Source organism: Mytilus galloprovincialis, chromosome 7, assembly GCF_965363235.1.
Source record: "Mytilus galloprovincialis chromosome 7, xbMytGall1.hap1.1, whole genome shotgun sequence".
NCBI lineage: Eukaryota > Metazoa > Mollusca > Bivalvia > Mytilida > Mytilidae > Mytilus > Mytilus galloprovincialis.
In genome coordinates, this window is record NC_134844.1 from 16027344 (window position 1) to 16053570 (window position 26227).

The 26227-nt window shown below is 32.9% G+C and overlaps 1 protein-coding gene across 1 annotated transcript; it reads right to left on the reverse strand.

The window, feature by feature from the left end:
• Window positions 1-836: 836 nt before the first annotated feature.
• On the reverse strand, window positions 837-19692 carry LOC143082413 (pyridoxal phosphate homeostasis protein-like). Its single transcript, XM_076258063.1, has 8 exons — window positions 19500-19692; window positions 16458-16559; window positions 16030-16065; window positions 15235-15310; window positions 14515-14649; window positions 13568-13710; window positions 12661-12759; window positions 837-3059 (listed from the first exon to the last, which is right to left on the reverse strand). Exons 1-8 carry the CDS (start codon window positions 19596-19598, stop codon window positions 2844-2846), a joined length of 906 nt encoding a protein of 301 aa, XP_076114178.1. The 5' UTR covers window positions 19599-19692; the 3' UTR covers window positions 837-2843.
• Window positions 19693-26227: the final 6535 nt, after the last annotated feature.

Genomic DNA, 26227 nt, shown 5'->3' on the forward strand with positions numbered 1-26227 from the left:
TTGACAGCTTGAAGCCGTCTTCCCCAAAAAAGTTGTCTCTCTTATGAGGGACATTAATATTTATTTACAATGAAGAGCTAGCAGAAAAAGCAAATCTACCTGTGCGTAATGTAAGTAATTTATAAGTTTTTCAAATCGGAATCAAATAGGTAATTGACAAATGGACTATTGCTGATACAAACCAATTTTCAATAAAGATTTGATTTTTTGGTTTTTGGTGAAAACCACTGATCTTCGATAGGAAAACTGACCATCCTAGTCAATTAAGATTGGAGAAGAGTGCACCCGCATGAATGGTGTTGACTGGCTAGTGATTACAGTAGTAACTACCTTGACCTCTCGGCCACCGAGGCACCTATTCAATGAAGATCAGACAAGAATTAGAGGCCTCGAGAGCACTTAAGATTTTCCATACAATTTACATTCCCAAGGGACATAACTCGATAAAATAGTTGATCAATGCCGATTATCAAAGTTGCCTGATACATAACTAATTTAAACCTTGATGTAAATTTCATCAAAATCATGCGATAAATGAAGACTTAAGCATTTGAGAGCACTTACAATCCAAATTTCAACATAATTTAAATACTGAAGGGCATAACTGCTTTAAAATAGACAGTCAGCACTGATTATAGAAAATGTCTAATAAAATAAATTGAGAATGAAAATGGGGAATGTGTCAAAGAGACAATAACCCAACCAAAAAGCAGAAAACAGCCAAAGACCACCAATGGGTCTTCAAGAATGTTTTGACATAAACCTTAAATATAAATTCTATATAAACCATATCTGTATACCTCATTATATCGATACAGTTAATAATAAAACAAAACTCAACAAATAATCTGTTTATTTGTAACTATGCATTGATTGCAGACATTGAACAATATTTGTGAAAGTTAATTTATTTGTTCAACAAAAATACAAAAACACAATCCTAATGTAAATCCTAATGTAAATCTTAAATATTAAGAACATGTAGAAAACATATTCATAAGAATAAATTAATCACTCAGTTTCAAATTGACATTAAATGTCTAGCCTGTTTACCAGAAATTTCATTTTTAATAATTTTAAAAATGCACTCCTATTCTAGATTTAAGGTAAAAAAACATGCGACTTGGACAGTTATTCCTATTAATAAATTCACATTAAAACTTTCAGCTGTCTTTTTGTTATACAACTTTTATGAAGAAGGTTATTAGAAATATTTGTAACAAATTTAAATAATTTGAACTTTCCTGTAGAGACTTGTGAAAACAGCATGGAAACTGAGTTCATAAATTATTGGCAAAAATTGGCTGACATGGTTTTATCACAAGAGAGTCAAGCAAAATTTGATTGAGGACAAGATATACAGGTATTTGTCAATTTTATTAAAAAGTAAACCCTATGTTTGTCCTGCTGCTGTTCAAGGCATGAGAAAAACTAAGGTTAAATTGTAGAATTAAAAATAATAATTAATCAAAATTAAAAGTTAAAACAACTGCAAACTTTGAAATATTAACACACTAACAAATTAAACCCACACTTCAATTGTAAATATTTAAAAAAAAAAAAAAATCCAGTATGTGTATGCCTTGTATCAATAAAGTTTTTATTTTTTATTTTACAGTATTAGAAATCATAGATTTGCAATATTAGGCATCTGAGCTTTTACAAACTCCAGGTGATCACTTATAATTCAAAAATATAAGTACAAATGTATAACAACTGTAAACTTTTGAACTCTTAGGAAGACTTGGAAATATTTCAGGATATGTGTATATCCGAATTCAACTTGACCAGCTAAAACTATGTATTATTGAAAAATATCTCTAGTTTTTTCTTTGTAGTACAGATAAGATGACTTCATCTTGTATTTTTAAAAGTCTACTGCTTGTTGATAATTCCTTCAAGAAAACATATGGAAAACATAATGATCCTACTTACGACTTAGAATGAACTTAGAGAAGATTTAAACTTGCAGGGTAGAACAAAATAATTAAACTTTTATTAAGAAGTTTTAAGATAGCACTATAAAATCAGTACCTGCCTATTTCACTGTAGTGCTGTTCTAAATGGCACTCATTGGCTCTTAGCACATGTGGCAGAAATAACAACTTCAACTGTAGGACAGAAATGACAACCTATATCATGTATATACAATTATTGAGTTCATTCTACATCTATTGGTTTTTAATATTGACTCTACATGTACTAGATCTGTTAAATAAATTAATACTTTCTGTAAAGTAAAAATATCATTTAAATAAAATATGCCCTATATATATGCTAAATACTTTTTTTCTCTTATGAAAAAATCATAACTACTGTAATGTATAACCTGTGTTGTTTTTTTGGTTGTCCTTATCCTTGAATAAAAAAAACATCCAAGAAATACTTTTTGTTTTGTCACATTTTATAAGCTACGTAAATAACCCAAGAAAACAAAATTTTGATAGCTTGGCTTATTGAGTATAGCATGACAAATTGATAAAATAATTTGCTGGATTTTAAAACTGGTAAATGTGAGTGTCTCCAATCCCCAATGCACCCAAGACCAGCCCTAAGATACTCTGATTATAAAATTGATACAGATATATTGATGATTTAATTTTGAAAACCTTACGGTTAAATCATACAATGTATTCAGAATTTACTCTTTATAGTTTATATTTTCTTGAAGTGTATAACTAATTTTCATCTTAAGATGTTATTCATATGATTGTAAATATTTGAGTAGATTTTCCTCAATAAACAAATATGCATATTTCTAACAGTTCTAAAGTTACATAACATGTATCAAACAATCTTTCAAAATAGTTATAATAAATCCTTCTTGAGAAAATAGATTTGATTTAGATAGCTAGTTCCTGAAGTCTTGCTGTATCGTTCTCTAAAACCTCCTCCTGATCTGTTGCCTTGGTAATGTGTTGTGAATCATTGTTTTCCTGATGTTGTTGGCTTTCTTCCTCTTTTTCTTGTATAACTTCCTGGTTTTGTGACTGTTTAGGAGGATCTCTGGCTCCAAATATTGTACTCCCTACTCTAACATTGGTACTGCCAAGCTCAATCTGTTTGAAAGAAAAGCATATACTGTAAAAGCAGAAATTCTCGTGGAGGATCCGATTTAATTTGGTTTGTTTCGTGTAAAGAATATATCCACGAAATTAAAAACCACACGAAAATTTAACCTACATATAATATCACTTTCATTTACTGGAAACCATGAAATTAAATCCCCATGAAATCTTATATAGAGACAAATCAACGAAATTTTAACCCCACAAAAATTAATGTTTCTACAGTATATATGGTAGTTTTGTGTAGAACTGTAAATGTTTGCCATTGATTTCATGGGTTAGGCCCTTTTCAACTGATTTTTATAGTTTGTTCTAATGTTGTACTTTTAAACAGTCCCAGAAAGTGGTGCCTTCAAAAATGTTTAACCCCATCACATTATATATGTGCCTGTCCTAAGTCAGGAGCCTCTAATTAAGTCTTAGTTGTGTGTCTAGTTTCTCATATTTGTTTATCATTTATTGTTTTAAGTAGTATGTTCTAATGTTGTGCCTTTACAACACTGTCCAAGGTTTCGGGAGTGTTGACACCTTCAAAAATGTTTAACCCCATCACTAGTGCCTGTCATAAGTCAGGAAACCTGTAGTTCAGTAGTCGTTGTTGGTTCAGATACATGACTGACATATTTGTTTTTTCATGAATGACTGTGTTATATATTAGTTTGTTAATTTTCTCAATAGAATTGTTTCCTATTTTTCATGTCAGGGCCTTTTATAGCTGACTATACAGTATGATTTTTTCTCATTGTTGAAATCCACACTGTTGCCTGTAATTGCTTTCCTCAATGTCATTTGAACTTTGGTGAATATTTTTCTCATTGGCAATCATACCACATCTCCATATTTATATCATAAAAGAAGGTATGAAAATATTTTCCGACTTTTTTAAACAATCCTCTTAACTTACCACTAAATACTTGCAGCATGTTCGTAGTCATGCGACAGCCCAATACTGAGCTCTATATCCTCTACCAATAAATACTTACAGCATGTTCGTAGTCATGTGACATCCCCATACTGAGTTCTATATCTTCTACCAATAAATACTTACAGCATGTTCGTAGTCAAGGCAGATTCCAAATAAGAAAGTTGAAAAGTTCCCAAAAATATATTTAACAAAATCAGCTTCAATGAAGTTCTGTTTTGGAATACATGTTATACTTATATAAGTAAACACTTTTTGACAAAAAGTAGATCTATTCGCATTATATTTTTTAAATAAAGAACACCTTAAAAAAATGTTGCTATCATAACAAAATTGACAGACATTTTGACGGAAAATTTTTATGTTAGCAACACAAAAAATCCTGATATTTTCAGTATTATCAAGGTTTGGATGTATATCTTGATTTTATATGAAAGGCAAATTGGAATAAAACATTTCTGAACATCTGCACCAATAAAAAAGGAATTGTAATAACTTTAAAAAAGGATTATCTTTGAGTTGCTAACATAAGATTTGACAGACATGAACAATGCTGCTAACATAAAATTTGACAGAAATTAAGTTGTTGCTAACATAAAAATTGACAGACTTTTTTGTTGCTAACATAACATTTGACGGACTTTTTTGTTGCTAACATAACATTTGACAGACTATTTGTTGCTAACATAATATTTGACGGACTTTTTTGTTGCTAACATAAGATTTGACGGACATTATTGTTGCTAACATAAAATTTGACGGACTAAAATGTGTTGCTAACATAAGATATTGACGGACTTGTTGCTAACATAAGATTGTGCTAACATAAATAAATTTGACAGACAATATATATTTGACATTTTTAACCAACATTGGAGATTTTATCCTAGTTGAAAGTCATATTAAGAACTCCTGCAAAATACCGCTGCCTGAAATTTAAAAAGATTTCAACCCAGGACAGATATCTCTAATTTGTAGCACGACCAAATGTTGCTAACATAAAATGTCAAGTTTGACAGAAATTATGTTAGCAACAGAATTGATAAAACTATTGATTAAATAAAGTAAATTGAAAGATCCAAAATGTGTATGTTTAATGTACATTATGAAATACAATTTTAACAGGCTTATATAAGTACCTACAATGATGTGGCAAGATTTTATGAACCTGTTGCTATCATAAAATTTATTGACAGACGAGCATCTAATAAGTAAGGTATTTGAAATTGAAAAAAATATATATCACAGATGTTTTTAACAAAAGAAAAGCAAAAGATTTAGAAACAGGGATGTTTGAATAATCAAACTACACTAATAAAAACCATTATACCAGTGTCAACTTAAAGCATCGTAAAACATGAACCTTGTGTCAAAAAATGGGAAGTAATTTCCGTCAAACAGTTCACATTTTTCATCTTGTTTGGATCATTTCTACTTTTAATGGAAACAATCATATCCAATAATTGGTTTTCTTGCTTTATATAACATTCTTATTCAATATAACATTCACACATTATCATTCAAATAACAGTTAGTATTATTTATCTTAATTTGTTCTTTTTGACGGAATTTTTCATTTCTTTTTGGAATCTGCCTCATGTGACATCCCCATACTGAGTTCTATATCTTCTACCAATATATACTTACAGCATGTTCGTAGTCATGTGACATCCCCATACTGAGTTCTATATCTTCTACCAATATATACTTACAGCATGTTCGTAGTCATGTGACATCCCCATACTGAGTTCTATATCTTCTACCAATATATACTTACAGCATGCTCGTAGTCATGTGACATCCCCATACTGAGTTCTATATCCTCTACCAATAAATACTTACAGCATGTTCGTAGTCATGTGACATCCCCATACTGAGTTCTATATCTTCTACCAATATATACTTACAGCATGTTCGTAGTCATGTGACATCCCCATACTGAGTTCTATATCCTCTACCAATAAATACTTACAGCATGTTCGTAGTCATGTGACATTCCCATACTGAGTTCTATATCTTCTACCAATATATACTTACAGCATGTTTGTAGTCATGTGACATCCCCATACTGAGTTCTATATCTTCTACCAATATATACTTACAGCATGTTCGTAGTCATGTGACATCCCCATACTGAGTTCTATATCTTCTACCAATAAATACTTACAGCATGTTCGTAGTCATGTGACATCCCCATACTGAGCTCTATATCTTCTACCAATATATACTTACAGCATGTTCGTAGTCATGTGACATCCCCATACTGAGTTCTATATCTTCTACCAATATATACTTACAGCATGTTCGTAGTCATGTGACATCCCCATACTGAGCTCTATATCCTCTACCAATATATACTTACAGCATGTTCGTAGTCATGTGACATCCCCATACTGAGCTCTATATCTTCTACCAATATATACTTACAGCATGTTTGTAGTCATGTGACATCCCCATACTTAGTTCTATATCCTCTACCAATAAATACTTACAGCATGTTCGTAGTCATGTGACATCCCCATACTGAGTTCTATATCTTCTACCAATAAATACTTACAGCATGTTCATAGTCATGTGACATCCCCATACTGAGTTCTATATCTTCTACCAATATATACTTACAGCATGTTCGTAGTCATGCGACATTCCCATACTGAGTTCTATATCTTCTACCAATATATACTTACAGCATGTTCGTAGTCATGCGACATTCCCATACTGAGTTCTATATCTTCTACCAATATATACTTACAGCATGTTCGTAGTCATGCGACATCCCCATACTGAGTTCTATATCTTCTACCAATAAATACTTACAGCATGTTCGTAGTCATGTGACATCCCCATACTGAGTTCTATATCTTCTACCAATAAATACTTACAGCATGTTCATAGTCATGCGACATCCCAATACTGAGTTCTATATCTTCTACCAATATATACTTACAGCATGTTCGTAGTCATGCGACATCCCCATACTGAGTTCTATATCTTCTACCAATATATACTTACAGCATGTTCGTAGTCATGTGACATCCCCATACTGAGTTCTATATCTTCTACCAATATATACTTACAGCATGTTCGTAGTCATGTGACATCCCCATACTGAGTTCTATATCTTCTACCAATAAATACTTACAGCATGTTCGTAGTCATGCGACATACTGAGTTCTATATCTTCTACCAATAAATACTTACAGCATGTTCGTAGTCATGTGACATCCCCATACTGAGTTCTATATCTTCTACCAATAAATACTTACAGCATGTTCGTAGTCATGCGACATTCCCATACTGACTTCTATATCTTCTACCAATATATACTTACAGCATGTTCCTAGTCGTGTGACATCCCCATACTGAGTTCTATATCTTCTAACAATATATACTTACAGCATGTTCGTAGTCATGTGACATCCCCATACTGAGTTCTATATCTTCTACCAATAAATACTTACAGCATGTTCGTAGTCATGCGACATTCCCATACTGAGTTCTATATCTTCTACCAATAAATACTTACAGCATGTTCATAGTCATGTGACATCCCCATACTGAGTTCTATATCTTCTACCACTAAATACTTACAGCATGTTCGTAGTCATGTGACATCCCCATACTGAGTTCTATATCTTCTACCAATATATACTTACAGCATGTTCGTAGTCATGTGACATCCCCATACTGAGTTCTATATCCTCTACCAATAAATACTTACAGCATGTTTGTAGTCATGCGACATTCCCATACTGAGTTCTATATCTTCTACCAATATATACTTACAGCATGTTCGTAGTCATGTGACATCCCCATACTGAGTTCTATATCTTCTACCAATAAATACTTAAGCATGTTTGTAGTCATGTGACATCCCCATACTGAGCTCTATATCTTCTACCAATATATACTTACAGCATGTTCATAGTCATGTGACATCCCCATACTGAGTTCTATATCTTCTACCAATATATACTTACAGCATGTTCGTAGTCATGCGACATCCCCATACCAATATATACTTACAGCATGTTCATAGTCATGTGACATCCCCATACTGAGTTCTATATCTTCTACCAATATATACTTACAGCATGTTCGTAGTCATGCGACATCCCCATACTGTAGTCATGTGACATCCCCATACTGAGTTCTATATCTTCTACCAATAAATACTTACAGCATGTTTGTAGTCATGTGACATCCCCATACTGAGTTCTATATCCTCTACCAATAAATACTTACAGCATGTTTGTAGTCATGTGACATCCCCATACTGAGTTCTATATCTTCTACAAATATATACTTACAGCATGTTCGTAGTCATGTGACATCCCCATACTGAGTTCTATATCTTCTACCAATAAATACTTACAGCATGTTCGTAGTCATGTGACATCCCCATACTGAGTTCTATATCTTCTACCAATAAATACTTACAGCATGTTCGTAGTCATGTGACATCCCCATACTGAGTTCTATATCCTCTACCAATGTATACTTACAGCATATTTGTAGTCATGTGACATCCCCATACTGAGTTCTATATCCTCTACCAATAAATACTTACAGCATGTTTGTAGTCATGTGACATCCCCATACTGAGTTCTATATCTTCTACCAATATATACTTACAGCATGTTTGTAGTCATGTGACATCCCCATACTGAGTTCTATATCTTCTACAAATATATACTTACAGCATGTTCGTAGTCATGTGACATCCCCATACTGAGTTCTATATCCTCTACCAATAAATACTTACAGCATGTTATTAGTCATGTGACATCCCCATACTGAGTTCTATATCTTCTACCAATAAATACTTACAGCATGTTCGTAGTCATGTGACATCCCATACTGAGTTCTATATCTTCTACCAATAAATACTTACAGCATGTTCGTAGTCATGTGACATCCCCATACTGAGTTCTATATCTTCTACCAATAAATACTTACAGCATGTTCGTAGTCATGTGACATCCCCATACTGAGTTCTATATCCTCTACCAATGTATACTTACAGCATGTTTGTAGTCATGTGACATTCCCATACTGAGTTCTATATCTTCTACCAATATATACTTACAGCATGTTCGTAGTCATGTGACATCCCATACTGAGTTCTATATCTTCTACCAATAAATACTTACAGCATGTTCGTAGTCATGTGACATCCCCATACTGAGTTCTATATCCTCTACCAATAAATACTTACAGCATGTTTGTAGTCATGTGACATCCCCATACTGAGTTCTATATCTTCTACCAATATATACTTACAGCATGTTCGTAGTCATGTGACATCCCCATACTGAGTTCTATATCTTCTACCAATAAATACTTACAGCATGTTCGTAGTCATGTGACATCCCCATACTGAGTTCTATATCTTCTACCAATATATACTTACAGCATGTTCATAGTCATGCGACATCCCCATACTGAGCTCTATATCTTCTACCAATAAATACTTACAGCATGTTCGTAGTCATGTGACATCCCCATACTGAGTTCTATATCCTCTACCAATGTATACTTACAGCATGTTTGTAGTCATGTGACATTCCCATACTGAGTTCTATATCTTCTACCAATATATACTTACAGCATGTTCATAGTCATGCGACATCCCCATACTGAGCTCTATATCCTCTACCAATAAATACTTACAGCATGTTCGTAGTCATGTGACATCCCCATACTGAGTTCTATATCTTCTACCAATATATACTTACAGCATGTTCGTAGTCATGTGACATCCCCATACTGAGTTCTATATCTTCTACCAATATATACTTACAGCATGTTCATAGTCATGTGACATCCCCATACTGAGTTCTATATCCTCTACCAATAAATACTTACAGCATGTTCATAGTCATGTGACATCCCCATACTGAGTTCTATATCTTCTACCACTAAATACTTACAGCATGTTCGTAGTCATGTGACATCCCCATACTGAGTTCTATATCTTCTACCAATAAATACTTACAGCATGTTCGTAGTCATGTGACATCTCCATACTGAGTTCTATATCCTCTACCAATAAATACTTAAGCATGTTTGTAGTTATGTGACATCCCCATACTGAGCTCTATATCTTCTACCAATATATACTTACAGCATGTTCGTAGTCATGTGACATCCCCATACTGAGTTCTATATCCTCTACCAATATATACTTACAGCATGTTCGTAGTCATGTGACATCCCCATACTGAGCTCTATATCTTCTACCAATATATACTTACAGCATGTTCGTAGTCATGTGACATCCCCATACTGAGTTCTATATCCTCTACCAATATATACTTACAGCATGTTCGTAGTCATGTGACATTCCCATACTGAGTTCTATATCTTCTACCAATATATACTTACAGCATGTTCGTAGTCATGTGACATCCCCATACTGAGTTCTATATCTTCTACCAATAAATACTTACAGCATGTTCGTAGTCATTTGACATCCCCATACTGAGTTCTATATCTTCTACCACTAAATACTTACAGCATGTTCGTAGTCATGTGACATCCCCATACTGAGTTCTATATCCTCTACCAATAAATACTTACAGCATGTTCGAAGTCATGTGACATCCCCATACTGAGTTCTATATCTTCTACCAATAAATACTTACAGCATGTTCGTAGTCATGTGACATCCCCATACTGAGTTTTATATCCTCTACCAATAAATACTTACAGCATGTTCGTAGTCATGTGACATCCCCATACTGAGTTCTATATCTTCTACCAATAAATACTTACAGCATGTTCGTAGTCATGTGACATCCCCATACTGAGTTCTATATCTTCTACCAATATATACTTACAGCATGTTCGTAGTCATGTGACATCCCCATACTGAGTTCTATATCTTCTACCAATAAATACTTACAGCATGTTCGTAGTCATGTGACATCCCCATACTGAGCTCTATATCTTCTACCAATAAATACTTACAGCATGTTCGTAGTCATGTGACATCCCCATACTGAGTTCTATATCTTCTACCAATAAATACTTACAGCATGTTCGTAGTCATGTGACATCCCCATACGGAGCTCTATATCTTCTACCAATATATACTTACAGCATGTTCGTAGTCATGTGACATCCCCATACTGAGTTCTATATCTTCTACCAATATATACTTACAGCATGTTCCTAATCATGTGACATCCCCATACTGAGTTCTATATCTTCTACCAATATATACTTACAGCATGTTCCTAATCATGTGACATCCCCATACTGAGTTCTATATCTTCTACCAATATATACTTACATGTACAGCATGTTCGTAGTCATGTGACATTCATACTGAGTTCTATATCTTCTACCAATATATACTTACAGCATGTTCGTAGTCATGTGACATCCCCATACTGAGTTCTATATCTTCTACCAATAAATACTTACAGCATGTTCATAGTCATGTGACATCCCCATACTGAGTTCTATATCTTCTACCAATAAATACTTACAGCATGTTCGTAGTCATGTGACATCCCCATACTGAGTTCTATATTTTCTACCAATATATACTTACAGCATGTTCGTAGTCATGTGACATCCCCATACTGAGTTCTATATCTTCTACCAATATATACTTACATGTACAGCATGTTCGTAGTCATGTGACATTCATACTGAGTTCTATATCTTCTACCAATATATACTTACAGCATGTTCGTAGTCATGTGACATCCCCATACTGAGTTCTATATCTTCTACCAATAAATACTTACAGCATGTTCATAGTCATGTGACATCCCCATACTGAGTTCTATATCTTCTACCAATAAATACTTACAGCATGTTCGTAGTCATGTGACATCCCCATACTGAGTTCTATATCTTCTACCAATATATACTTACAGCATGTTCGTAGTCATGTGACATCCCCATACTGAGTTCTATATCTTCTACCAATATATACTTACAGCATGTTCCTAGTCATGTGACATCCCCATACTGAGTTCTATATCTTCTACCAATATATACTTACAGCATGTTCATAGTCATGTGACATTCCCATACTGAGTTCTATATCTTCTACCAATATATACTTACAGCATGTTCGTAGTCATGTGACATCCCCATACTGAGTTCTATATCTTCTACCAATAAATACTTACAGCATGTTCATAGTCATGTGACATCCCCATACTGAGTTCTATATCTTCTACCAATAAATACTTACAGCATGTTCGTAGTCATGTGACATCCCCATACTGAGTTCTATATCTTCTACCAATATCTACTTACAGCATGTTCATAGTCATGTGACATCCCCATACTGAGTTCTATATCTTCTACCAATATCTACTTACAGCATGTTATTAGTCGTGTGACATCCCAATACTGAGTTCTATATCTTCTACCAATAAATACTTACAGCATGTTCGTAGTCATGTGACATCCCCATACTGAGTTCTATATCTTCTACCAATATATACTTACAGCATGTTCGTAGTCATGTGACATCCCCATACTGAGTTCTATATCCTCTACCAATAAATACTTACAGCATGTTTGTAGTCATGCGACATTCCCATACTGAGTTCTATATCTTCTACCAATATATACTTACAGCATGTTCGTAGTCATGTGACATCCCCATACTGAGTTCTATATCCTCTACCAATATATACTTACAGCATGTTCGTAGTCATGTGACATCCCCATACTGAGTTCTATATCTTCTACCTTCAGGTTACATCTTCTACAAACGTCATCTCTACATTTTAATAATTTCTGAAATAAACATTGGTTCCGTTTATTGCTTGCCAAGTAATATATCAAGAACTTTAAACATCTTTAAAATGAGATTGGAAATGGGGAATGTGCCAAAGAGACAACAACCTGACCAAAGAGCAGGCAACAGCTGAAGGCCACCAATTTGTATGTATTCAATTTAAACCTAACTAGAGTTTACATTTTGAAATTTTAATCATAGCCATGATAACAAATTTGAATAAATCTTTTATTTTTGTATCGTATCTGACAGCAAACAGGTATAAAATATGTGTTATTGCAAGCCATTGTTTTAAAAGGTAAATATCAGCAATATTGCAGAGGTAAGTACATGTATATGCAATGTAATTCAAATACATTATCAACTTCTGTAGACTGATTTTTTTAACAAATGTTGGGAAATCAAACACCTATTTATTTATTAGGTATTAGATTTACGAAAAATAATTTTAGGATTTTTCTATAACAGTAATTACTTAATTTAGTTATAATTTCTCTATGTTTTACAAGAGTCTATTTTTTTTTGTATGGTTATAGGTCCCAGGTTCTCCTGTCTAGTTCACCTATTTTGTATGAATTAAATCAACAATTTTTTCAGAAAATAAGATTATATTTTTTATTTTTAGTTATCTTTTTACAGGTTTAAGCAGCAAAAGTTGTATGCCAAATTAGATCTACAGAATTAAAAATTGCTGGTTTTAAGAACAATGAGACAACAATACTAAAACATGTGGAGTTTGAAAAAGTTTACAATCCAATATGTCGCTTTTTAATTGTTGCAGGTAGGAAAGTTCAGTAACTAACTTACAACGAAATCTGGGTTGACACCATCAGCTAAACTGTGGTCAAATGAACCAATGGTCATTAATCCTTTGAACTCTAACTCAGTACATTTGGTACGGATAAGATTGACTAGATCAGAAACCTTTGATGTTGATACACCATTCTTATCTGAAAAATACCATTGAGATCATTGCATGTACATCATATTGGTTGTTGTATTTGTAATTTGTCTAGCATACCCCACCCTTCCCTACTTGTAATTTAAAGTATTGAAACACAGAAAGTATGTTTCTCTCTAACACTACAAATCTGAAAAGTACTCATACTTTGCAATTCATCACTGTAAATCTACTGACCACATATAAAGTCATTCTGTATAGTTGTTCCTGGAAAAAGTGTGACAGAAATATATGTTTCCATTCAATATATAGAATAAATAAGAGTTGCAGGATTATACCTAAGCTGATATGAAAAGGACACTTTTTAAGCTATACAAATACCTGATCTGGCAATACTGTACACGCTATATGGGTTTATCTTTTTGAATCATTGGCTGATCAAAGAGAACAATACATTATCATTGACAAGCTGCTCCTAAACTTGGAAAACTAAATTGAGAAATAATTTGAACAAGAACGTGTCCACAGTACATGAATGACCCACTCGCACTATAATTTTTTATGTTCAGTGGACCTTGCAATTAGGGTCAAAACTCTATTTTAGCATTAAAATTAGAAAGATCATATCACAGGAAACATGTGTACTGAGTTTCAAGTTGATTGTACTTCAACTTCATCAAAAACTACCTTGACCAAAAACTTAAACCTGAAGCGGGACAGACGGGCAAACAAACACACAGACCAGGAAACATAATGCACCTCTACTATTGTAGGTGGGGCATAAAAAATCTTTGACGTCCGTGCACAGTATAATCACCTAGTCATATTGTTGCCTCATTTAAACAAAACTTACTTTCTTCTCTACTCGTATTGACTTGAACAAGTACTTTTAACTTTTCTGTTTTTCCTGCTTTTTCTAATTCTTTGTTTAACTTCTTTGCTAGCTTCTCAGAGTGAACAGTTTCACACATATAAAGGTTTGGAATGGCTTTAAAAGATATGAAGAAAAGATATTAGTTAGTATACATGTAATTAAATGATATAAAATAACAGAGTTCCAATGTCTCTTGCATTGTACATACATATTTTATCTATTCAAGGTACAATGGCAATAACTTAATAAAACATTTTTTTTTGTAATGCTAACAAGACCATTTTCCATAAATTAAATGTTTCAACCATTTTTCACGTATAAATTTCAATAGCCCAATGCTTCATAACAGTTCTTCTAGCTTTTTTGAGTTATATATATATATATTCAGAAATCCGGAAAATCAACAATTTTCAGTGAATAAATTCCCATAATTTGGAAATGCAAAATCTAAACTTTATGCAAATTTAAATGGAACTTATAATTATTTCAATAGATATAAACCATCATGAACCATGTAAACAATTCACAAAAGTCTCATGAAAATTTTTGAAAAGCATTTTTGAGTTACCATGGTTACTGTCTAAATTGTTGACAAAGAAAGAAGAGACCATAATACTTCCCAGCTTTAAAGATAAAAACCTGACATCTTCAACATGCAGTATAAATATACCATATTTTTCATTGTTTGATTAAACTTACCTGCTAGATTTTTAGCCTTATTGGTTTGTACATGCCCAATGAAATGCCATTTAATTTCTCTGCAGATGGCTTGGATCTGAAGAAAAACAAATGTGCAGTTATTAGTAGGAAAAACTTCTTAATTTCAAGTCAGGATTTCATTCTAAAACACTTGAGGTCAAGTCAGGTTCAAATATGATAGTATAAATAGGCAGATTGTCAAATTTGCAAGCTTAAAAGATTTAACTTATTACCTGGTTTGTACTTTAATGAGTAACATGTGGGTCAGGATCTATGCTCCCTTCATGAACACCTGAGATCAACCTTGGTTTTTGGTGGGTTAAGTGTTACTCACTCTTTTGTTTTCCATGCAGTTGTTGGTATTTTATGTCATATTCTTATTTGGCCATGGCTTTGTCAGTTATAGGCCTATTAGGAGGATTAATTTTTATGCTGTATGGAGAAAATTTCTTGATTTTATGCTAATTAATCAGAATAAATGGATCCATTTGTTTTATCTATTATTATAATGTTTCATATTTTTCATGTCAGAACCTTCTACATGTTCTTTAGATGACTATGGGTTTTTCTCATTGTTGAAGGCTGTATGGTTGCCAATAATTACTTACATTAACATCAATTGAACCTTGGTGGATAGTTGTCTTATTTGCAATCATACCACATCTCCTTATTTTTACAATAATGTGATTCCATTTTGTTTTAATCCAGGCTTATTTAAGTCCCACTGAATTGGAGACCGTAACAGATAGAATCATTAGATTTAAAAATAACTACATGTAGTATAAAAGTACTTACTCTTGGGTGTTTTGTTTTTTCTTCAAGTTCAATGATCTACAAATAAAAGTACCTTCATCATGTTCATATATACATCATCATGACATACATGACATGTAGTTAAGAAAATGGTAATTTAGGATTCCATAATGACATCATTCCCTTATATGGCAGTTTTATATTCTGTAAATTCAGAAATAATTGCAAGGTTTTTACTAATGCAAATAATGTGACAGGGTGAGTATTGCAATAACCCCTTAGCAAATATTTAGCATTAATCCTACAGAAGTTATCAAAAAGATCAACTTTGGTAAGAAACTGACAATAGGTTTTGTATGGTTTAATTTTGACTATATTTTAAAATGAAACCATAAGATAAGATAAGATATAATATTTCAAACTTGTGACCTTCATGAGTTGACCTTATACTTTTTAAATATTATACATACATAATTTTCACCAAAATGTCTCTGACCACATTCATATGCTGTAATAATGTCTTCTACTGGTTTGGTTTTTGTAACTGCAACAAGTCTCACATTTTGAGCACCCTTAAAAATAATTTTCACTGGTTAAACAAATAACATGAATGAGACAATGTAATAATGGACATGTGCAGTGGTGAAAAATAGCTACATACATTGTATATGTGGAGATACATTAAGGTATAGAACCACTTATTCAAGCCTGACCGTTGGAAAGGACAAACAGAACAAAATAGTTCCTATGCATAGCTGTATCTTTGTCAATAGCGGATATATTTGGGTAGTTTTTGTATCAAATGAACGTTTAGCCTGTTGTTCAGATCACAAGTTCTTGTTTCTGCACTTGTACTGTCAAACTTCAGGGGACCAGTACGCTCTAATATGCAATTAAAGGTAGGTTGATTTTTTCAGCACAAGTTAGGATGAGCATGATAAGGTACAGTTTTGACATGAAATAACTGCCACTTTATCATGTTTATTTGAACTATAGATAAAGTAGCCATTAATGCTTAAAATTGCAGAATTTAACATTGAAAGCAATTAATGGGGCTTTGACATGTATGAATTAGTGGTTTTATACCTTAAATAGGAATTGTAAAACAAAATTGATACCTAAAATCATGAAAATACTAAATATAATAGTTTCAAAATTCTCATCAACCATGTCAACTGGTTCAATTCATTTACAAATAATTTTTCAAATTAATTCATTAATAGTAAATCATTATCAATTTCGATTTACTACAGAACTAGTCTACATGTATATGCATGTGTACTGTACATGTATCTCTAAAATAAAAGGGTTGTTCTACCAATCTTCTTAAACTTAATACACCATTGTAATCGTCATGATCGTTAACTGCTAAGTTTTGACATATATTTGCCCATCTAGGCCATATGTAGGCAAATAACATGTCAAAAGTTAGCAGGTGAAGATGTCAAAAGTTAGCAGTTGACGATTACAACGGTGTATAAAGTTTAAGAAGATTGGTAGAACAATCCTTTTATTTTATGATAAAGAAGTGTATAAAGTTTCTGCAAGTCATAAAAACACATAATTTCAAGATACAATGTATGTATTTAACTTAGTTTTATGCACCATCTTGAAAACCAGAATGATCACATAGATCTATAATTTTGAAACTGGAGATTTGATGATTTAAAAGAAGACAAATTTAAGAACCTTATCCTATAATTGCTGTTTGATGTGCTTTCTATACATAATGTATGTTTACCTATTTTGAAAGAATTAATCAGTAATATTTGAGTTAACAAAATTAAAGAGATAAATGTATTGATTTTTAGGATTTTCAGTAATCAATAGTAATGATGGTAATAGTCTAACAGGCAGAAGCAGTATGCAAATTTTACCAAAATCTGTGACATAGCCCTATTACCATGATTACTGCACAATTTGACCTTTAAAAGCCACTTAGATAACAACTTGACTTGAATTCAACTGTCATGACAGTGGCAACTATTCCAAATAAATATGAAGTCTAGAAAGGCTAGTATATTTATTCAAATACTACCATTTCTCAAAAGTTATCATGGTTATAAAACATTGTAAAAGATCCGGTATCAGGTCTGTTCGCGCCCAATACACTTTCGCACCCTACACGTTCGCACCCAAGGTCCGTTCTCACTCTACATGTTCGCGCCCAATTTTAATTCAAATTCCAGTTGAATAATTGGAAAATCATGATAGTTGTTTTAAATTGCTTTTACTAAATGTATTTAGCTTGATATGAGTCATGTGAGTAAAACATTGAAGATTTTAAATAAAAAACACAAAAGATAATTGTTTTTAACAGCTTGGTCCCTTTGATCTGCAACAATGAAACAATAAAATATAGCATTACACTATTATAACCAAAACATGATAAAAAATTTCAACACACAAAAAACATGAAAAAACGTAGTCAGAAATTCACTGTTTATTTTTGAAACATGTCAATGAAACAAAGTTATAGGCTATTAACAATACACTAACCAAAACATTGATTAAGAATTATTCAACAAAAAACGTTGACAGAATCGATATATCCTACTTTATTTAGAAAGGATTATTATTTTTTTTTAACAATACACTATTCAACATGTCCAAAACATGATTAAGAATTTTATTCAACAAAAAAAAATGCTGTCTCACTTTATTTTGAGAAAATGACAACAAATATACTTATAAGAATACACTTGCCAAAACTGCAAACTTTGATTACAAAATTATCAAACACAAAACCAATCAAAATTGGGCACGAACATGTAAAGTGCAAACAAACTTTGGGTGTGAACATGTAGGGTGCTAAAGTGAAAGGGAGGGAACATGAGTGGGTGCGAACGTGAATGTGGGCGAACAGACCCCAATTCTAAATATTCATGCATAAGGTGTGAAAATGAACTAAGTTGTGGATCAACTTTGAGATGATCTGAGATGCTCGTGTTTGTTTGTTTTTACACCATGTACACCTTCTGCACAAAATGCATTTAACTTTTATATATCTAGTGGATGCTAGGCCTTAAAACTTTCTAAACAGTACAGGTAAGTCTGTACACAGTACTTTTTGAGGTGAAAAATACGACCATATTTGTCCATTTGTTATGATGAACCTTGACTTAGAACCTTGACCTGTTAGACACCTTATCACTATTTGTCCGCACTTGCTGGATATCACACAGGTTCCTGTAAAATTTTGACGTCATAAAACACAATATCTGATGGCACAATGGAAAAGTGATAGTTGCATGCATCAAAAGTTCAAGCGGCCGGGTCAGCCGGTATTAGCGATAAGGTGTATTCTGTTCTTTAATACAGACCAATTCTACTGTCACCAGGAGAATCTTATTAGCATGTCCACAATGATGAGAAACTCAGGATCTACTAATAAACATGCACTATTTCCATATTGTTAAGTTCAATATTCTGCGTGTCATTAAATAAACTGCATATGACATGTATGATGCCATATCATTGAATTTGTCGCAGTTTTATTTATTTTTTGTTACCTCTGTTTTCTTTGATATTTGATTCTGGATATTTGCATTTACTGTTTTCAAAGCTGTCTGTATACTAGAAGTCGACGCCATCCTTCGTATATTTATCATTTTCCATTACAAAACAATCAAAAGTAGAAAAAAAATCTCAAGTTAGTTACAAAATCTACGGGAGGTAACTCTTGTTATGTAACGTATTGAAAATAAGTACTGCAGAACCGAGCTCGTTTTTTTTACCGGACAATTCATCAGTTTTATGTATCCTTCAGCATACAAAGCTATGTTTACAGATTACATAATTATAATCGACAAAAATGCAAAAGATAATGAACAAATCATGTGACTAAATTCTAAATAGTCTCATTGATAATTGTAAAGGTCACAAAGACTAGAAATCTAGAAATTTGAATTTTCTTATCATTTTCGGAACCACAAATAAAAACGCTTTGGGAAAGAAAGTTGCTTCAATTTGACGTAAGGAAATAATTATGATGACTAATTTGTCAATTGATATAAAAAATACACATAAAACAAAAATAAGTAAACATACACTGAACCAGGAACATATATATTGCCGGACATTTCAAAGATCATGCTCAGTGGCTATTTCAATTCAGACAATATTGACTGGCCAAATTCATCAGTAATACCTAGCAGACCAGATCCTTCTCTTCATCATCACCTATTAGACATGTTGCAAGATCACGATCTCACACAGGTAGTTGACAAACCAACAAGAAATGACCGCACATTTGATCTACGTGCATATCAAATCCATCCCTAGTAAACAGAGTAGAAACATTAACACCACTAAGAGACCATGACATAATTTTTAGTGAAATTAACATTTTCCTCTCGAAAGTCAAACAGTCACCACACAAAGTTTCATTTACAAAAAAGCAGACTGCATGGGAAAAAATAAAAAGATTTGAAAGAAACATACACACATATGGAAAAACACCAATTAGAACTTGATATAGACAATATGTGGAATTTCTTCATGCCAAAAACAACAGAAAGTATCCAAAAGCATATACCAACTAAAATAATATGTAATAAAACCAACCTACCATGAATAGATTCAAACTCGAAAAAAAACTGAAAAATAAGAAAAACAAATTATATAAAAAGAAAAAAAAAACATGATGGAAAACACCTTCAAAAATTAAAACAAATCAAAACATAATTACAGAAAGAGATGAAAAAGGCATTTATAAATTAATTTAAAATATAAATCCTAAATAGGCAACAGGACCAGATAACATAACTGGAGTAGTGCTAAAATAAAACATCAACACATGCACATACATATACTCACTCTAATTTTTACAAAATCAATACAAACAGGAAAGTACCCGATGATTGGAATCAAGCAAACGTTACACCTGTTTTCCTGGTAACTATAGACCAATTTCACTAACATGTATTTCCTGCAAATTATTATAGCACATACTTTCAAGCAACATCAGGAAACACCTTGAATCAAACAACATACTTTATGACTTGCAACACGGCTTCAGGGCAAATAGATCTTGCGAATCCCAGATACTTTCAATCATTCACCAGCTGTCATTGAATAACGATAAAAACATACAAACCGATCTAATCAACATGGATTTCGGAAAAGCCTTTGCAAAAGTTCCACACAACCGTTTACTTTATAATTAAAAACTTTTTTTGTGTATGAGAACAACAAAATCTTTCCTTTCAAATCGTACACAAACAGTCATACTAGAAAACCATCCCTCTGACAACATACCAGTTACATTGAGGTGTTCCTCAGGGCACTGTATTAGTTCCAATACTACTTTTAATATGCATCAATGACTTACCTGACCATTTTCATCACAGTCAAATCATTTACCGACAAATAAAATCAACATCAGATTGCCTTAAACTCCAAGAAGACATAGAAGGGGCATTCAAATGGGAACAAGACTGGCTAATGCAGTTCCACCCTGACAAATGCAACATACTTCGAGTGACCACAAAGAAAACACCTACTAGTATCCATTTTATTATAATATGCACGGTATCATTCTCGAGTCAGTCGAAAATACAAAATATTTAGGCATCACTACATCATAAAATTTAAAATGGAAAAGAACACATTCAGAACATGACATCAAAAACAAAAAAGACCTTTGCATTCATCAGAAGAAATCTAAAATGAAACTCAGTAATCATCAAAGACCGAGCATACCAAGCCCTTATTAAGACCAAAAATTAGAATACTGCTGAACTGTCTGAGACCCTTGCACAACAAAGAACATTAACTGCAATAGAAAAAGTCCAAAGACGTGCAGCGGGATACGTATGCTCTAAATACCAATATACTAAAAGTGTAACAAGCATGCTTAACACATTTCACTGGCCAACACAGCAAAAAAGAAGACTCAAGAGCCGATGAAATATGTTCCATAGAATTACAAACAACAAAATTGCCATACCACATACTAATCAAAAGCAAACCAAACACCAGGTTTAGCCACGAACAAACATACAGACAAATTCGATGCAGCAAAGACGGTTTCCAATTTTCATTTTGTTCCAAACTGTAAAAGACTGGATAAAATTACATGAACCAATATCGTGCAGCACCACTACAGAGTGCTTCTCTGTTAACTGTTTTTACAGTTGTTAAAGACATCACCAAAAAGAGCCACTAGACCATTAACCGAAAGAAGTATATCTTTTTGCGACACCAACAATGTATCTTTATATATATAGCAAACCCTTATTTTTTCATACATATGATGAGTGTGTATGAATGTAAAAAATAAGATAATGAGTGACAACTATCCATCAGAGACAAATGTAAAGATGCAAACAACTATATGTCACTGTATACATAACCTTCAACAATAAGCAGAACTAAACATATGGTATAATAAAGGTAAAACCAACAGTCTGATTTATGCTAAAATAAAAAAAAAAAAAAAAACGGAAAACAAAATTGGCAGACAGCAACCAAAGAAAACGGCCGAATTAAAACCTCACTACTTTTGCTCCAATATCATATCCAAATCCTAGATACCGAATCGGTATTATCTCCATTACCGAAATGTAAAATTTTCCACAAACATAAAACATAGGTGGCGTTCAATGAAATATCTATTAAAAACATTTCCAGTAAAATACTATTCATATCAGTACACTAAGGGATTAGACATTTAACTTCAAAAAGGGGGGATGGTTTTCTCCTAAAAAAGATATTTTGATCCCAAATTTTATGAGTAAAAAATTATTATGGTCAAGCAGATGAAAAATTAATGTTTTGCATGATTCCTGATTTTCCGAATACCGAAAATAGTGCTAATTTAAACACAAACATTTGGGTGATGGCGTTGAAAAGTAAATAGTTAATATACTGAAAAAAGAACTTATCGCCCCTTTATGAAGCAAAATATTCGGTCAATAAATGTTTTGAATAGTATTTTGGACATTACTGAAAGTAAAGAAATGATGATACTGACGTGTATATTTCAATAAAAATAAGACAGGAAGTAAGTAAATAAAAATCAAACCTTATCAAAAGATAAAATCCCTATCAACTCACCAATGCACGATTGATCCTATAAACAAAAAGTGTTCATGTAATACACGTCCAAATAAGCAGCAAATCTAGAAGAATATCATTCAACTTATGTCATCAATTTTGGGCGGTAAGCTGCGATTGGATCATAAAGTAACACGTATTTATTCCCGATCAACACTTGCAGATCTAGAGACGAGCATGAATTTAAGAAAAAATTAAAGTATATGCCTGAATATATATAATATTAAGACAAAATCCATTTTTTCATAAACATTTCATTTACTGATGAAGTAGGAAATTCATTCTTTTGATACATTTACATCGTCCAAATCCACGACAAAACAGGGGGGGGGGGGGTCCAACTTTATGTCCCCATTTAAATGCATTGATCATCCAAAAAAGGGTTGGTTCAACCCCCGGGACCCCACACCACTGAATATTAAACGTGCGATTTTTACGATTTTTTTTTAAGGGGGGATGGGGGAATGGAATGGCACATGTTGCATTTTTCATCAAAAAGAAAGATCACAGACTGTTTATTTTAAAATGAATACCCCCCCCCCCTTTCCCCCGCTTTCCGTTTCATCCATAAAAATCAAACGTTATCCTACGTACCACTAAAATATTTCATTAATATATCACTTTTTTACGAAGTAACATTTTAAAAAGTCTTAAATGTGTACAACATTCATCTTTTACTTGAAATGGTTCTTTTTTTATCAAATTGTTAGATTTCTGATTTTTTTCTTGAAAAAAAAATCTCGCCGTTGAAGGGAAATGAAAAAAAATGTGTTTATATTATAACTTACATTTACTGCTTAATACGGAAGCCCTGGAGTGCCACGCAAAAAAAATAATTACAACTTGCGCGCACAAGTTACTAACTTGTGCGCACAAGCTACAAACTTGCGCGCACGAGTTACTATCTTGTGCGCACAAGTTACATAACTTGCGCGCACGAGTTACTATCTTGTGCGCACAAGTTACATAACTTGTGCGCACGAGTTACTAACTTGTGCGCGCAAGTTGTAATTATTTTTTTGCGTGGCACTCCAGGGCTTCCGTAGCTTTATGGCTATCTAAGTTTCTCAAATGTTTAATCTTGCAAAATGCATTATTACTTTCTTGAAACGTCGTACAAGTCAGATAAAAAACAAAAGTAACAAAAGAAACAGGCCGGTAACAACCAGCCGAATAGTTTTTCTGCACTTGTAGTCAGGTCAAGGTCCTCGGCTATCGCCTCGCACCTTGACCTGACTACTCGTGCAGAAAAACTATCCGGCAACGGTTGTTACCGGCCTGTTTCTTTGTTACCTTTGTATTTTATCTAATACTTGTATTGCAATTAGCAAACACTTCTCCGTAGGAAATAAAGACTTGAATCGGATGTATCACTCAGGTCAATATTCAGAAACTGTACAATTAGAATTAACGTTATTCGTAGCGTTTTGTAGAAATGAAAAAGAATAATACATTAGTCAAGACGTGAATTAATTGTTCTATAATATTGAAATAGAAAACGTACAAATATAGCCTATGGACCATAGCAACTAATATATCTATTACGAGTAATACGTTTTATAGTGGTTTGATGTGTAATCACTTTTCTCACATTGTAACTCTAGGGATGATCTTTGATTCAATTATAACAGACCTTTAGCCTTGTCTTTTTACTTCTAATTCAATACTAAATATAAGATGTCACTAATTTTGTCAGGAGAATTGGATTTCAGACTAAAATCGTTTTAAGATGATTCGGATGAATCATGTAAAATATCCCAAAATAGACAAATAAAGTGGTCTTATTTTTTCTGTTAAAAAGGTTTTGCTTAATAATCATTTTCCACATACATACACATATCTTTACAAGCAATGTACATACATACTTGTAGAATATCTAACATGCATGATATACTTCGTGTACGTTCATATGTTGAAATGTTCTGTTGTTAATAAACTCACCATCATAGATACCAGGATTGAAATTTTATATTTACGCCAGACGCGCGTTTCGTCTACAAACGACTCATCAGTGACGCTCGAATCAAAAAATGTAAAAAGGGCCAAATAAAGTACGAAGGTGAAGAGCATTGAGGACCAAAATTCCTAAACGTTTTTCCAAATAAAGCTAAAGTAATCTATTCCTGAGGTAGAAAAAGCCGTAGTATTTAAAAAATTCTATTTTAAGTTTTAACTGTTGACAGTTAATTTATAATTATGAATGTAAAAGGTAGAAACACTTAGGCCACACTTAAAAATATTTCGGTTTGCCCAAACCCAACCCAAATGTAGAGACCGTAGGTAGGTAGGAAAGTAGTTAGGTAGGCACTTTCTTTAATTTGGTAAAGAGAAATTGAAGTCTCAGATGTTTGTTAGTCTTCATGCTTATCGGATCTAAAACTTTATCATCCTGGTACCTTTGATAACTATTATCACACCAGGACAAGAAAAGATTTTGAGTAGGCAGCTATTTTCTGGGTAGGTAGGGTTAGGACACACGAACATATTCTTTTGTATGACCTTGTATTTTGTTTATTTTTATAGGAAAGTAAGACAATAAATAACACTATGTAATCTGTCATTAATCGAGTGTGGATTACAAAAAAAAAATGTAAAAAACCTTTCCTAAAATTTTAAAAATCTCGCTTTCGTACACATCACGTTAAAAGTAGAAATGATTATTTACTACCAACATTCTCGAAATGATTCATTAAAGACTATATATGCGTTGCGCTATTACCAGTTATTAGCTTGAATGTTTGTCCTTACACTTATTTTGAATGTATGTCTACCAAACTCTATATTGAATGTCGGTTTAGAATTAATCAAACTTACCAAGAACATATTACTTTTTACACACATCTACCAAATGACATATAAGTTGGGTCACCGTACGACCTTCAACAACGAAGAAAAAACAACCGGATAGTCAGCTATAAAATGCTCCGGATAACAAAATTCAAACCCCTAAATTGCAGGCCCCTGATTTGTTACAGACACACACATACACCTGATGAAGTGGGGTTAAACTTATACTGAGTACTCTCAGAATCTGTACTGAAGGTCTTTCTTATTTCTGGAATGCACCCGTCCACGTTCACTTCGTGTTTTTATTAGATGTATATGATAAAAAAAATTATATCTCTCAATTAAATATTATTTTTGAATAGAATTCATCATTTGTGCTCGAAATAAACAAATT

Coding starts and splice junctions, on each gene's coding strand:
- LOC143082413 (XM_076258063.1), bottom strand. CDS start 19,598: ATGATAAATATACGAAGGATGGCGTCGACTTCTAGTATACAGACAGCT. Junction 16,560..19,499: donor AAATATCAAAGAAAACAGAG/GTAACAAAAAAT, acceptor ATTATTTTTAAG/GGTGCTCAAAATGTGAGACT. Junction 14,650..15,234: donor TAAGGCTAAAAATCTAGCAG/GTAAGTTTAATC, acceptor TATCTTTTAAAG/CCATTCCAAACCTTTATATG.